Here is a 14,525-nt window from a genome sequence, read left to right as displayed (position 1 = left end):
GCTGGTTGAGAATGGTTCTAGTGTTCGAGTGGGAGTGGACCCTTGGGTTGGTTGTAATGAGGCTTTCACTCTTCCAAGGGAGCTAAGAAAGTCACTTGTTGCCAAGGGGATTTATCTTCTCAATCAAATCTCAAATGAGGGAACCACTTCTTTTTGGAACCAAGGTTGGAAGCCGGCTAAGGAATTAGACCTCAAGCCCCAGTGGGAGGGTGTTTGGCAGGTCTACACTATGGAATTGCAGAGAAAAAACGTTTGTATAAAGGATAGGTTGATGATCTCTGATGGATCTACTCTCCTAGTGGTTTTTATGCTCTGAAATTTGGGTACAACCTTAAAATGGATCGAGGGGGGGTGGATTTTGGCACTGATGGTACAAGATTTTGTGGAAACTTAGTTGCCCAGCAAAATTCGGACTCTTTTTTCTGTTGCATTCTTAGGAACAAAGTCCCAACCTGGGAAAACCTCCAAAAAATAAACAAACACGGTTTGGGTTGGTGCACCCTCTGCAAAAAATATGAAGAAAGCTCATCTCATCTCTTTTTAAATTGTCATTTTGCTATAAGTATATGGGATTTATTTCTGAAGGTTGTTGGTATTAATATGCATTGGTTTGAAACTCTAATCATGGAGGAACCCTAGGGTTTCTAGGCAATGGTTATCAAGCTTTTTCCACCAGCGAAAGTTTTTGGAAGGTGCAGGATGGTTTTCCATGCGGGTCTGACCGTGGGTTAGGGATTTTTTAATGTGTTTTGACCTCTAAAAATGGGCTTGTCGATGGACATATTATAGTTGTTCTGTGGATTCTCACCCGTTGTTTTATCCGAACTCCTTTTTCACACAGCAGCCTGCATTCCCCTGGTCATACAGCGGTCAGGTATTACTGTCGGTTACCATGGTTGAAGAGGACCTCGTGGATTATGAGGAGGACCCCATGCCAGAACAGGAGATTTGGGTGCATCAAACTGCCCCGGTCATGGGCCCCTGGCAGAATAAACCGCTTCGGACGACAGCTGTTGTTCAGATGCCGCTACACCCGCCCTCCACCGGAAAACGACAACATCCTGCTGTCAATGTTGAGGACTTACCCGGCCTGGAATGTCCCCCCTCTCTCTGGCCACTCTGAATCTCCTCGGCACCAGTATTCAGGCATCTCCAACCTTTGACTCCCCCCTGCCATATACCCCGCAGCATCCCCTACCTTATCCCCCGCAGCATTCCTTGCCTATGAACCCTCCCTCCATTTCCTTGGCTCAAGCTGGCCCTTCCAATCCCCCGCGGCCTGCACAATCCTTCATACATCCGGGCTCGTGCAGTTTCAACCCTCACTCCCCGATACGCTCTAGATGCTTCAGCTCTCCAATTCCGAATCCTCGACCTGCCTTATCGGCCCAGCACAACTCCTCGGAACCGTGCAGAAATTTGCTCAGAGACTATCCTATGGGCCGGCGCATGGACAAGCTGAAAAAGGGCCGGTGCCTCAGAGCAGTGGACACTGATATTAATCTGACTTTTGGTGAAGACGTTCCTATGGCGGATGCTATGGACACGGCGAGGAAAGTTCTGGTTGGTCGTGTAAGAGGCAGGAACTACACTATGGAGCGTCTGCATCAATGGACCATGGAGATATGGGGTTCTCTGCTAAAAGAACTTCTTGTTATTAGGGTTTTGGCCAGAGGATGGTTTTCCCTCCGCTTTCATAGGGAGGAGTACACAGATTGGATTTTATCGCGCTACTGGCATATTGAGCTAGCTCCAGTACTGTTGAAGAGATGGGATCCACTTTTCGATCCGGAGCGTGAACAACTTGGAGCAGGGCCTATTTGGGTCCGACTACCCGGTTTTCCAATGCAGTTTTGGACTCCACAGGTGTTCAAACGTATTGGAGATGCACTGGGGACTTACCTTGAGCATGACCAGTCCTACGAAAAGACTGGCATTATGACTATGGCGAGGATTTTGGTACATCTTGACACCAGGGCAGGGCTGGAAGAAAAAATCACTCTTCACAGGAGACACTTCTCGCGCAAACAACTTCTGGACTATGAAGGAGTCCCATTTTGCTGTAGGAGGTGCCACAAAGTGGGTCACCTATACAAGGATTGCCCACTGCTATCTTCGGTGACTACAGAAAACTCGCGGGGGACAAAGCAACAGACCTCTGAAGAGCTGAACAAGGGAGAACAAAAACATGGAGAGGCACCAACTGAGGTGGCGAAGGGTGCTACACAAAAGGCAAAAAACCGGCGACAAGCTCCGACCTCACCTCCTCGGACTCGCTCCAAATCAGCTGCGGAAGCTCCTTCTCTCCTGGGTAATGGATCTTCCCCATATCCTCTGCACTTTTTTCAGATGTTATGTTTACTGCTCTGCATACATCTTTGCATCCCCCCTCCTCTGCACATTGCTCATTCCCCTCCATCCCTTGCTCCATCTTTCCTCCTCCCCCCACTTTTTCCACTACACCTACTTCCCTCAGGGATATTTCCACCTCCCCTACTCACACTTCCTCCCCTTCTGGGATGGGATCCCATCCCTACAATCTCTGATCCAGAGCTCGATCTAAGACTCCGCATTTAGGGTTGGGCCTTTCCCCTAGACGGCCCAAGAAATCTAAACCTACCAGAGGGCGCCCATCCAAGATCAAAACTGCCATCAAGTCGGCGGTGGCAGATGTCGCGAGGGGCCGTCAAACCACCATTGATAGGGCGCTTAGAGCAATTGAGCCCTCTGCCCTGGTCTCCCCATGATTTGGCTCTCCTACAACTGCAGGGGATTAGCCAACCCCAAGAAGAGATTGGCTCTCAAGAGGCTTTTATATGGTACCAATTGTGACATCCTCTTCCTACAAGAAACCCTTGGCACTTCTGACACCATTACCAGAACCCTCCACTCTATCCTGCCGGGCTGGTTTTTTCAGGGCATGGATGCCATCGGCAGATCCGGAGGTCTAGCTATAGGTATAAACCCTAAAGCTGTTAAGCATATATCCACCTGGGGCGGATTGGGATTCATCGGAATGGACATTTTTGTGGGAGAGCTCGGTTACCAGTTAAAAGTGATTAACATTTATGCCCCTAATCAGAACAGAATGGAATTTTGGCACAATTTGTTGGAACACAATCTTGTTTCAAGCACCTCCATTATAGGGGGGGATTTAAAATTTTCTTTGGGAATGGAAGAATCCTGGGGACATCATTCCCAGATCGACCCTATTTCGGATCAGATGAGCACTCTACTGGATACATACAAACTAGTAGATGTTCCTATGAACAAGAAATTGCCCACTTGGCATAACAGGAGGACGGGGGAAGCTGCACTGGGCCGGAGATTGGATCGATTCTTGATCCACGAAGATCTCCTCCGTAACATTCCCCTATACAGACAATGGGTTGGTACTGGAGGATTTTCTGATCACCTCCCCATATTTCTTCAAATCTCTGGACCCTCCAAAAAGCCTCGTGCCCCATTCAAATTCTTTACTGGATACCTAAAAGATCCTGACTTCATCAACCTGGTGACTGAGTTCTGGAGAGCACAACCACCTCTCAGGGAGCAGAGAATGGCTGCGGATTTCTTTATTCGACTTCAAACACTCAAGACTATGACAGAGGAATGGTCAAGGAGGAAGAAATTGAGAGATGAATAACATCTTAAAGACATTGAACTACAGATTGCTCAGCTCACGGATGAACAGGGGCTTGGCTTCTTAATGGATGATACAAAATTACATCTGATTAATCTAGAGAACCAAAAGATAAAGATGCTACTGGAAAAGGAAGAACAATGGAGGTTGAAAAGTAGAGCCATTTGGCTACAAGCGGGAGATGGAAATACTAAATACTTCCACAACTTTGCAAATGGTAGAAAGGCCACCAACACTATTTGGCAGCTGCCCTGTGAGCCAGATGGTTGGGCCTCTACACACCCTCAATTAGCCAGGTTGGGGAATACCCATTTCAAAAGACAATTTACAGCGCCGGCAGCCATCAATCTACCGGACATCATAAACTTGGCAGGTCATTTTCCCAGATTTGTGGATCCGGATGCTGTTGAGGATTTGATACAACCGGTTACCATGGAGGAACTGGAAGGAACTCTTAAATGGTTCAAGAAGGACAAGAGTCCTGGCCCGGATGGCTGGCCAGTGGAGTTCTACTCGGCTTTCCTGGAGTTGCTGGGACAGGATCTGCTGGCGGTCATTGAAGAAAGCAGAATTACTGGACACATCCATCCCCCCATTAACTTCACTTACTTGGCCTTGATTCCTAAGACTGATTCACCAGCCTCTTTTAATGATTTTAGACCCATATCCCTTTGCAACTGTCTGTACAAAATCATTTCTAAAATCATAGCCAACCGCATCAAGCCCATATTATCTAACCATATTTCTCAGGAGCAATTTGCTTTCCTCCACCATAGACATATTCAGGATGCCATTGGCACAGCCCAGGAAGCCCTTCATTCCATTAAACACAAAAATCTCAAGGGACTCACGCTCAAAATAGATCTGTCAAAGGCTTTTGACAAAGTGAATTGGCTTTACATCAAGATGATTATCACTCATTTGGGGTTTCCCCCTGCTCTCATCAACTGGATCATGGGGTGCATCTCCACTGTTTCTTTTGCCATTCTCATTAATGGATCTGCTACTCCATCCTTTTATATAGATAGAGGGATAAGGCAGGGATGCCCTTTATCACCACTACTTTTCTTATTAGTCATGGAAGGATTGAGCAGACTCATTGCTTCAGAAAAAAGAAGAGGAGGCCTCCGAGGACTAAAAATCATGGAACAATACTACCTGACACATCTACTATTTGTAGATGACATTTTGATTTTCTTGAATGGGAGTGTCCAGGACACCACTACTTTGAATGAGATTCTAAATCTATTCTGCAGTGCCACGGGAATGGAGATAAATAGAGATAAATCCACCATTTCCCTATCTGAATGTACTCAACAGGAATCTCAGCTAGCCATACAAAAATTTCCATTTCAAGCTACTGATTTGATGGAGGGGCTCAAATATCTGGGGTTCAGACTAAAACCAGATGGATACAAAATTGCAAATTGGACCTGGCTCATCACAAAAGTGGAGAAGAGAATTAGCTGTTGGTGTCACAGATTCCTCTCTAGGGCAGGCAAACTAATCCTCATCAAATCAGTCCTCGAAGCCACCCCGGTTTACTGGATGTCACTCGCCTGGATTCCAAGAGGGGTCCTTCACAGAATTCAACAAATCTGTTGCAAATTCCTCTGGAACGGAAGAAAGGAGGGCAAACCATTTGCCTGGGTTAAATGGACCAAAATTGCTACTCCAAAGAAGTGGGGAGGATGGGGACTAAAATTACTACCGGCCTTTGCTCAAGCCTTGGCAGCAAAACAGAGTTGGTTATTACTAAAGAAAAAAAGTCTTTGGGCTGAGGTTATTATACACAAATATATCTGGCCGTCTACTATCATAGACTGGATTAGAAGTCCATCTTGGAACAGGAAAGGCATTTCGGTGATTTGGAGGGCCATACTCAATTCAATTCCCATTATCAAGGATGGCTTACTATGGAAAATAGGCAATGGAGCCTCAGTCCGTATTGGAGTAGACCCATGGGTGGGTAGTGGAAATTCACATCAACTACCAGTTGGACTGATAACTCACCTAAACAGCAGGGGCATTAAGTTTCTTGGACAGATTGGGGATCAACATAATTCAACTTTTCATACACAAGCTTGGCTGACCGAGCTGAACTGGCACATACCAAATGAATGGAGTAGAACATGGCAAATCTATTTACAGGCACTCACAGAATCGCATGTCAGATTAAAGAATGCAGAGGATGAACTGATTTGGGCACACTCAAAATCTGGACAATACTCATCTAAACAAGGCTATGACATAATCATTGCAGATATAAAACCGGAGGTCTTAAGGAGCTGGTGGGTCACCTTATGGAAATTAAAAGCTCCTTTACGTACCAGACTGTTGATGTGGAACATATTAGAAAATAAGATCCCCACTGGATCCTATCTGAAAAGGAGGGCTTTTTTGGGTCCTACCCAGTGTGTCCTATGTCTCCAAGAAGAAGAATCGACCCAGCATCTTTTCCTCACTTGTCCGACCACCAGGAGCATTTGGTCACAAGTCCTTCAAACACTAAATATGACTATGAACTGGCAGGGGGCCGATATTATAACGGCTTGGGACGACTGGTGGAGTACTTCGGCTGTGGAGAAAACTAGAAACCTTCCATTACTTGTTTCTTGGTACATATGGCTCAAGCGAAATATCAAAATCTTTGAAGATAAATCGGTCAACTAGAACCTGCTCCCTCTGCAAATTTGTGCTGCTTTTGATGAACTTCCAAATGATGATAGCCAAAAGAGACCTAGAATCATTCGGCAAGAACAGATAAACAGAACAATACCTTGGGCCTATTTTGACGGTGCTGCCCAACAGCATGGCTGTGGGGGTGGCATATGTTTCTACCTATCAGAAGAACACTACTTCCAGATTTGTATGGGTCTGGGACCGGGCACAAACAACCATGTTGAATTGATCTCATTACGCCATCTGTTATACTTTGCCATTCTGAAACATTGCCGAAATATACAAATTTATGGAGATTCAAAGAATGTGACTGATTGGTTTAACAACTCAGTTGTTTGCTCTGCTTACTCTTTGAGAAATATTATGGAAGAAATTGTTTTTTCAAAACATTCTTTGATCAGATTTATGTTTCTCACATCTACAGGGAAAGAAATGAAACTGCTGACAGGCTATCGAAAGAAGCGACGCATCGCCCTCTAGGAGAGTGGATGATCGCCGAACATACACCTGCAGGAGTCTATCACTATTTTCACAGGGCATATATAGATGGGGGACTACAGAGGGGCAACAACCTCTAATTTAACAGCACTTTGATTTTGAACTTTATATGAAATTTTGCTCATGTATATATCAGATTGTAAATATGGACATCTACACCCGTGTGGGTAATTTTGAACTTTATTTGTGGTTTTCGAACCAGCATAGTACACCCTTTGGGTTTTATTGTATATACTTGTTTTGGACAGTGGACAAACAGCCACGTTTACAGCATATGCCCTCGGGCATCCACAACATGTAATTTCTCCTTTGAAATTACGAATTTTCTTTACAAAATAAATAAATACGCATTGGTTTGGTTTTTCCATGGTCGAGGCTTATCATAATTGGTGGACATCTTCACCTAAATCTCATTAAGAAACGTTCCCCCGATTATTTGTTGGGGCATTTCGTTGGCTCGGAACAAATATATTTTGATGGAACAACCCTCAAATCCCTATATTATTACTATTCAGTGTGCCTCTATCTATGAGTTGATTCCTCACGCCACTCTCGCTTTAGCTTGTTCGAACATTCAAGAAGAAATCATCAGACCTGATATACGGTGGGCATATTTCGACGGGGCTTCAAACCCTCATTATAGATGTGGGGCAGCGATCATAATTCACTTAAATGATCACAAAATCCTAATAGCTTCAGTGGGAATTAGCACTCGTTCAAACAACTATGCAAAACTAAAAACTTTTAAACTTATTTTATGTTGGTTAAGACAGTTGGGGATTGATTCAATACATATTGTTGGTGATTCTTTGAATGTGATAAACTGGACAAACAATTTGCAACGCTGTCAAAATCTTACATTGATTCCTATTTTAGAAGATTTTTTTTTTTATTATTATTATTATCAAATCAACCTTTGTTGATTTCTCTGTTTGTCACATTTACAGGGAAAGGCATGTGGAAGCAGATTACTTTTCTAAAAAAGGCTTGCAGTAGGCTCTGGACTCCTGGCATATAATTGTTTCGAACAATGGGCAGGTCACCGAGTCGGATCAGTCTCCATACTTTTAAAAATTTGGGTTCATTTAGTCCTTTTGATTATGGTCTTTTTTCTTTGTATCTCGTTACTATGGGGCTGAACATTTTTTTGGGGTACCACTTTACAATTTTTGTTCCCATGTGTTTTTCGACAGTTGGACTATGGATATACTATTATATTTTTTGTTTTAATGGGTTAATTTCTTTGAATGTTCGGAGAGACCACATTTTTTTATTTCAGTATAGTTTTTGTTGTATATTATTATGAGTAATGAGCAAGTGTATTTATCACTTCCCTCAGTATGTTGCGGTTTCACTTTCTGCGTATGGTGGATTCACAGTTACGTTTTGAATGCTTTGATGCATCTACTCTATAACTTTTTATTTCCTTAATAAAGAGTTCGATTTTTCCTAACAAAAAAAAAAAACCGACAACAACTAATGTGCATTTAAACATTTTTTTGAGATTAGTATTATAAAACAAAAATCAGGACATATTCCATCAGATCTGATGCCTTTTAAATCCACCAGATTTTTGTTATGTAAACCAAACCACATTTTATCCCAGTATGCAGATACAAGGTACTATGAAATAGATCTAAGATGAGAAAACATCCATAATTAACTCCATAACATGACCAAAAAAAGAAGGATTAGTCCACAAAATAAGCACTACCAAATCGAACATGAAAACGGGAAACAATAATACAGAATTGACATCAGCCAAATAAACCATATCAGGGAAAAGGGAGAAAGCATGTGTCTAGTGTAGTGCCTCCCACCAGAATCTCAATATGCATCCCATCTTGCTGAGCATGTATTCCAAGTTTGGACATCTTGTCCGCGTTGCGGTTGTACTCCCTACCAATGTGTTGTATGGAAATGTGCTTGAAGGACCTCCATAAGAGCTTAATTTTCCTGAGCCAGCCTTGTAGATGCAGATGACGAATGCACATGATGCCTCGAACGTGGTTGATGATAGACTGTGAATCCCCATATATGTGAATGGAGGGAATGCTCAGGAAAGAAGCAAACCAAAGAAGGCCCCACAGAGCCATGGCCTCCGCCTTCATATTTGTCCCATTGCCCGCCCCCCAGTATACCCAGAATTATTGTTCCAAAGAGAAAACAATCCAGAAACCACATCCACATCTGCCCCCTTGTGCGGCCCCATCAAAAAAATCGGTCAAATAGTTAATCCCAAGACCAACATCAGGAAGAGGGGACTGATTAGGCCAGAGGGGAGTAGACAGTATCGGAGTTGTCCATCCCAGAATCTGGTTAACAACCGGTTCCAAGTCCATCTTCGTCCCTTCAAAAATAATATGGTTTCTACATCGCCAGATTTCCCATATGGTAGCGAGGGGAATAGCTCGCCAATGGGACGGTTTGTGGCTCCACCAAGACAAACAAGAAGTGATAGAGTCAAACTAAGCTAAGGGGAATTTAAGCCTGCCGGAGAGCTCCAGCCAAATATGATATGTAACTGGGCATTTTAAAAATAAATGTAGATTACTTTTCGCCTCCTCCTTGCACAAAACACATATACTAGTTCCCTGCGAATTCCTCTTTTGTAAATTGTCCCAAGTTAATTTTTTTTTTTCCAAACAAGCCAGACAAAGAGTATTGAATTTCTATATTGATTTAAATGTCTAATTAACTCTGTAATTAAACGTAATAAGTGTTCACGATTTTTAAAAATCACTCCATACTTCCATAATTTAATATTAAAACTATAAATATGGTGCTTAACATCTAACTATATGTGTATTTATAATTGCATAAATATTTATATCACTCATAATAAATTATGCATTATATTTACTACTTTTGATATGATGTGTATTTATAATTGCATAAATATTTATATCACTCATAATAAATTATGAATTATGCTTACTACTTTTGATATGAGAGCCAATGAGTTGGCTAACTCTAGATTAATTTCACATAACCCTCAAATTGGTGTTTCATACAATGACATTATAATCAACCAAGTATATAAAATCCATTTAATGGAGTCCCCACTAAATTCCTTACCCCCCACTAAATTCCTTAACCTCATTAATTAGGATTGGTCAAAATGGATCATCATATAGCTACCAACTATAATTCAATTAAAATTGTTGCCCATACACCATCATCGTTTATATGACTTTCTCATCAACATCGTCACCTCCACAACATACTCCAATTGTTGTTCCCTTTTCATCGTACAAACCACCAATCTACTCAACATACCATCTCCATATACATTTAACTCACATGGAAATATATACATCCATTCCCATAGTCACATCTTTAAAAATTTAAAAAATTTGATATTCTATATTCCAGCCAACTTATTTAAAAACAACAAATCAAATTTGGTTTATAAAGTCAATTTATATTTCTTTTAACATTTCCTTTTATTCCAAGTCAACTTAACTTATAAAGTATAGTTTATTGAACTAAAGTAACTTCGTGTGTGTGTATTAATCTACATTAATTCTACTATAAGAAGCCACCACTATGGGTGGTAATGATGAATTGTCAGTAAATGTGCATTATTATACTTGTGGCGAGGCTGGTATATTGTAATGGTAAGTTGGTGACTCTATTAATTTAGTTTTATATATATTTTCCCATCATTTTTATATTTTAAGATAAGTATTTTATTTCAATTTATTTGTAATATTGGCCGTTCAATTTTACATATTATCGGCTATAGCATTGGGAGTCGAGTCATGTTGCAGTGTTTGTAATTTCATTCTTGCATGCTCTGGGTAGTGCACGTTACATTTTACATTAATACATTCAAACTACTTAGATTTATAAGATTTCTCGTAATCCGTGTACATGAACCTAACTCTAAACATTCATGTAACTTTAAAAGTTCTCCACCAAGGTTTAATAGTTTGCACGTTCATTGCTCATTTACATGTTTTTTCCAAAGTATTACATAAGCTATTTTTATATTTTTTCAAATATTTAAAAATATTTATTTTATATTTCATTGGTTAATATTGAGGATGTTGGAACCAGATTGATGGTCATTTTCTCGAGTGAGGTAGGATTTTAATGCACGCATGTTTTGAAGATTAAATATTTATTAATAATTTTTACAATAGTTAGCTCTTGTGATAAAGTGTTTTTGGATGTGTATGAGAATCGTTATAATGTTGGTAAATGTGTTTTTAGATGACATCGTGTTTTAAATATACAATTATAAAAATGTTTTACACAATATATTTATTTATTTTGTTTTTAAATTATGTAAGAAACTAATTCACTCTTAGAAATTGTGAAACCAATTCACTCTTAGAAATCGTGATTGAGGGACATCTAACTTATCAAAATCATGTCCTTAACATGGTTATATTTTTTCTCAAATAATTTCTAACTGGTGACCTTCACATGAGGGACTGACTTATATTACACACACAAATTTGCTCTTAATCTGTTTATTTTTATGAGAGATTTTTCGGCGTAAATCACAAGATATTTCATTTGTCAACCCGTTTCCAACCAACCAGTGTGGTTCATCGTCAGGACAAGTTGAAGGAACTTATCATGCTTTGCATGTTAAATAGATAGAGCAGAACCTCCAACGGCTATATTCCTTGACCAGGTAACGGCTATATTGACAACGGCTCGATTTGGCTGGTTAGTTAGTTTTGTTAATTTCTTAGTTGCTTTTGCTTGGTTTATTTACTCTCCTTAGTCAACTTGTGGATATACTTCTAGCCTTGAATTGTGATTTTTATTGTAACATGTAATGTAGTTTTTATTTTATTGCTTTACATGATGTTTAGTTATTTATCTTAATTAAGTCAATATTCTAATATAGTTTTATTATTTCATGCTTTGAATTTAATAGTTGTGCTCATGCATGTCATCTATATTAATCATTATTAATGTGTCAATAACCATAAAACTTATTTCTTTCATGATATATACATAATTTTTAAAAAATAATATATAACATATACATAATTGACATTAAAATATTTTACATAACATGTACATCCAAATTAAAATGGTTTTTTTTTATTGATGTATTTTCAAGTATATGTCAATATTAATTTGTATTAAAATATTATATTCATAATCCATATTGAATATTTTTTTATGTACGATATTAAAATACTTTATTTTAACAATTTTTTCTATATATAAATATATATGAAGTTGTTAGACATAAATTAGTTAACATAAATTTTGAGATAGTTTATTTAAATTCACTTTTTTATAACCAAGGTTATTTTTCTATTTAGAACATATTTTTTTTATTCTATTTTTATTTTTATTTTTATTTTTTATTTTAAAGGGAATGGACGGTACAAACTTACACATCTCTCATTCTTGGTTGTAGAATGAGTCTTTCACCTCAATTATAAATAAATATAAAATTGATTATTGTGCCAAGAGGCGCTCTACAACCCAGTAGAGAGTATATGTGTAGATGTAATGTAAGTATGTAAATAATTTTAAATGTTGTCTTAATTAAAAAAAAAAAAATAGAAAAAAAAAATATTGTTTGCTTTGGGTAGCTCAATTAGCAATGGCTTGCAAAATGAAGTTTCATTGAACCAGAAGTCTTGGGTTCAAATCTTGTGCTATATACTTTATAACAATATGATAAGATTCTTAATCATGAATATTCACCCTCACTTTGCCATTGATATTATGAACTTGAGAATAAGCTTTGTTATAATAGCATGGGCTAATACCATGGCTTATCAATACCATATGTCAAAATATTATAACTTATTTATTAAAAAAATTCCAATAGAAATTAAATTAAGGTTTTAATAAAATTGAAAATGAGAATACTTTCATATTTAAAGATGTGGAATTTATATAATATAAATAATATTAGTAAGAACCAACATAGATCCATCTTAACTAAGGATCCAAGTGATGACAACAAGAAAAGTGAAGGGGAGAGAGGGGGAGGCGAGAGGGAGGGAGATAGTGACAAAGTTGGAGGGCAGAGAGAGAGATAGAGAGTTGGAGGGGGAGAGAGAGGGAGTAAAGAACAAAGGAAAGATCAAGAGAGAGTGAGGAAGAGACGAGAGGAGGGAAGACACACAGAGATGGACGGGAGAGGGAGGGAGATAGTGATAGAGTTGGAGAGAGAGAGAGAGAGAGAGAGAGATGGAGGGAGACACCGAGGGAGGTGGGAGAGAAAGGGAGAGAGAGGACTCAAGAGAGAGAAGAATATAAAGATGGAGTTGCACCGAGGGGGGTGGAGGGAAGGAAGAAGAAATACCTAGAGTGATCCAAGCGGATATTGGTGGCCACCCGCCAATTCCACTTGGACCCCCACCATCTTTTAGTTTTTCAGTTTCCTTAATTGTAGCACAGTTTACTATGTTTAGCAGTTTTTCGAGTCCTAAACTTTCGGAGTTGTTTTGTAGGCCCTAAACGACATTTTTTTGGCAATCTACCGCCAACAATTTTTTGTTAAAATTGTCTTTTTTGTCGTAGTCCTCTGAGAGATCTTTCCAATGGGGTATCATGCGTGTCAAACAGAAATAATATGACCAAGTCACGACCCCAGGAAGTTGGTTGTCCAAGTAACCCTAATGGGGCCCATAAACTCTTGGTGTTACATCTCCTCGAGTTAGGGTTTTGGTCGTTTAGGGTTTGCTCTTATTGTTCAATAATAAAAAGGCCCTTGAGCCTCATTGTAATGCAGTTTAGAGGCATGTAGCCACCACATCTCTTCTCAGAGATACGCTACCATCACCCAAGCTAGTTTATTTCCATTTCTGTTTGTAAGCATGTTTCAGTATATTACATTAATGAAATGAAGTATTATTTCCATTGCATCTTTGTATTTATGGTTATATCTATAATTTGTTGTGTTCCTGTTCAAATCTGAATCAGTGGTATTAGAGGGGTCTGCTCTTTCTCTGTTTTTCTTTGCATGTCCCCAATGAGGTCGGGATATAAGGAGTTAGGGCTTGAATTGGTCAAACCTTTGCAAGACCAGCCTCTCAAATCTCGACGGCCTCCCATGATGGATGAAAAGAAAGACGAGGGGGAGGGAGATCCTATCAAAATCTTGCTCGAAGAGGCCCTCGAGCGACAAAGGAACACGATGATGGACAACTTTTCCCGGATCCTTTAGCGGCTACCCAGGGGCGACACATATACTTCCAACAGCTACTCTGGAAGCGCCACACCCTTTAAGGTACAAGTTAACTTTGGCATTCCCATATTTGAGGGCCAGATAAATGCAGACGTTGTAGATAAGTGGTTAACTTTGCTAGAAGGGTATTTTTCTGTTCATGATTTTTCTGGCCGGGAAAAGATTACTTTCGCTCTTCCCAAAGCCACCCCCTACGTCAAGGACTGGTGGGAGACCTACTATGAGCAGAAGGATGAAAGTACGACCTCACTGTTTTCAGTTGCACCCACTTGGAATTCATTCCGGGATGCCATCAAGGAGCAATACTACAAATACATCAAGTGGACCACGCTGCGGTAGGGAGGGGACCAAGATGTGACGGAGTTTACCAATATTTTTCATACCCTTCGCACAAAGTTGAGTATCAAGGATTCTGAGAGGCATTTGGTACTCAAATACCGCAACTGCCTACACAGGTACATCCAGGACGAGATGGAGTTCCTAGACATCTCCTCGCTTGGAACGGCATAACAATACGCGTTCAAG

At 39.9% G+C, this 14,525-nt stretch overlaps 1 protein-coding gene across 1 annotated transcript; it reads left to right on the top strand.

Annotated features, from left to right (window-relative positions):
* Window positions 1-1,449: 1,449 nt before the first annotated feature.
* On the top strand, window positions 1,450-3,646 carry LOC149205067 (uncharacterized). The gene is made up of 2 exons (XM_089397284.1): window positions 1,450-2,351; window positions 2,770-3,646. The coding sequence occupies exons 1-2, from the start codon at window positions 1,450-1,452 to the stop codon at window positions 3,644-3,646; spliced, it is 1,779 nt and encodes a 592-aa protein (XP_089253410.1).
* Window positions 3,647-14,525: the final 10,879 nt, after the last annotated feature.

The sequence above is a fragment of the Pinus tabuliformis genome, chromosome 1_2, assembly GCF_031772625.1.
Source record: "Pinus tabuliformis cultivar Carrire ecotype Pingquan chromosome 1_2, CPIR1, whole genome shotgun sequence".
Lineage (NCBI taxonomy): Eukaryota > Viridiplantae > Streptophyta > Pinopsida > Pinales > Pinaceae > Pinus > Pinus tabuliformis.
The sequence above is the reverse complement of the archived record's forward strand: the minus strand, read 5'-3'. Positions and strand labels throughout refer to the sequence as shown.

Bases quoted from the DNA above. Each gene is read 5' to 3' on its own strand.
- LOC149205067 (XM_089397284.1), top strand. From the start codon at position 1,450: ATGGACAAGCTGAAAAAGGGCCGGTGCCTCAGAGCAGTGGACACTGAT. The intron at 2,352-2,769 runs GTTATGTTTACT...CTACAACTGCAG, and splicing joins CCTCTGCACTTTTTTCAGAT to GGGATTAGCCAACCCCAAGA.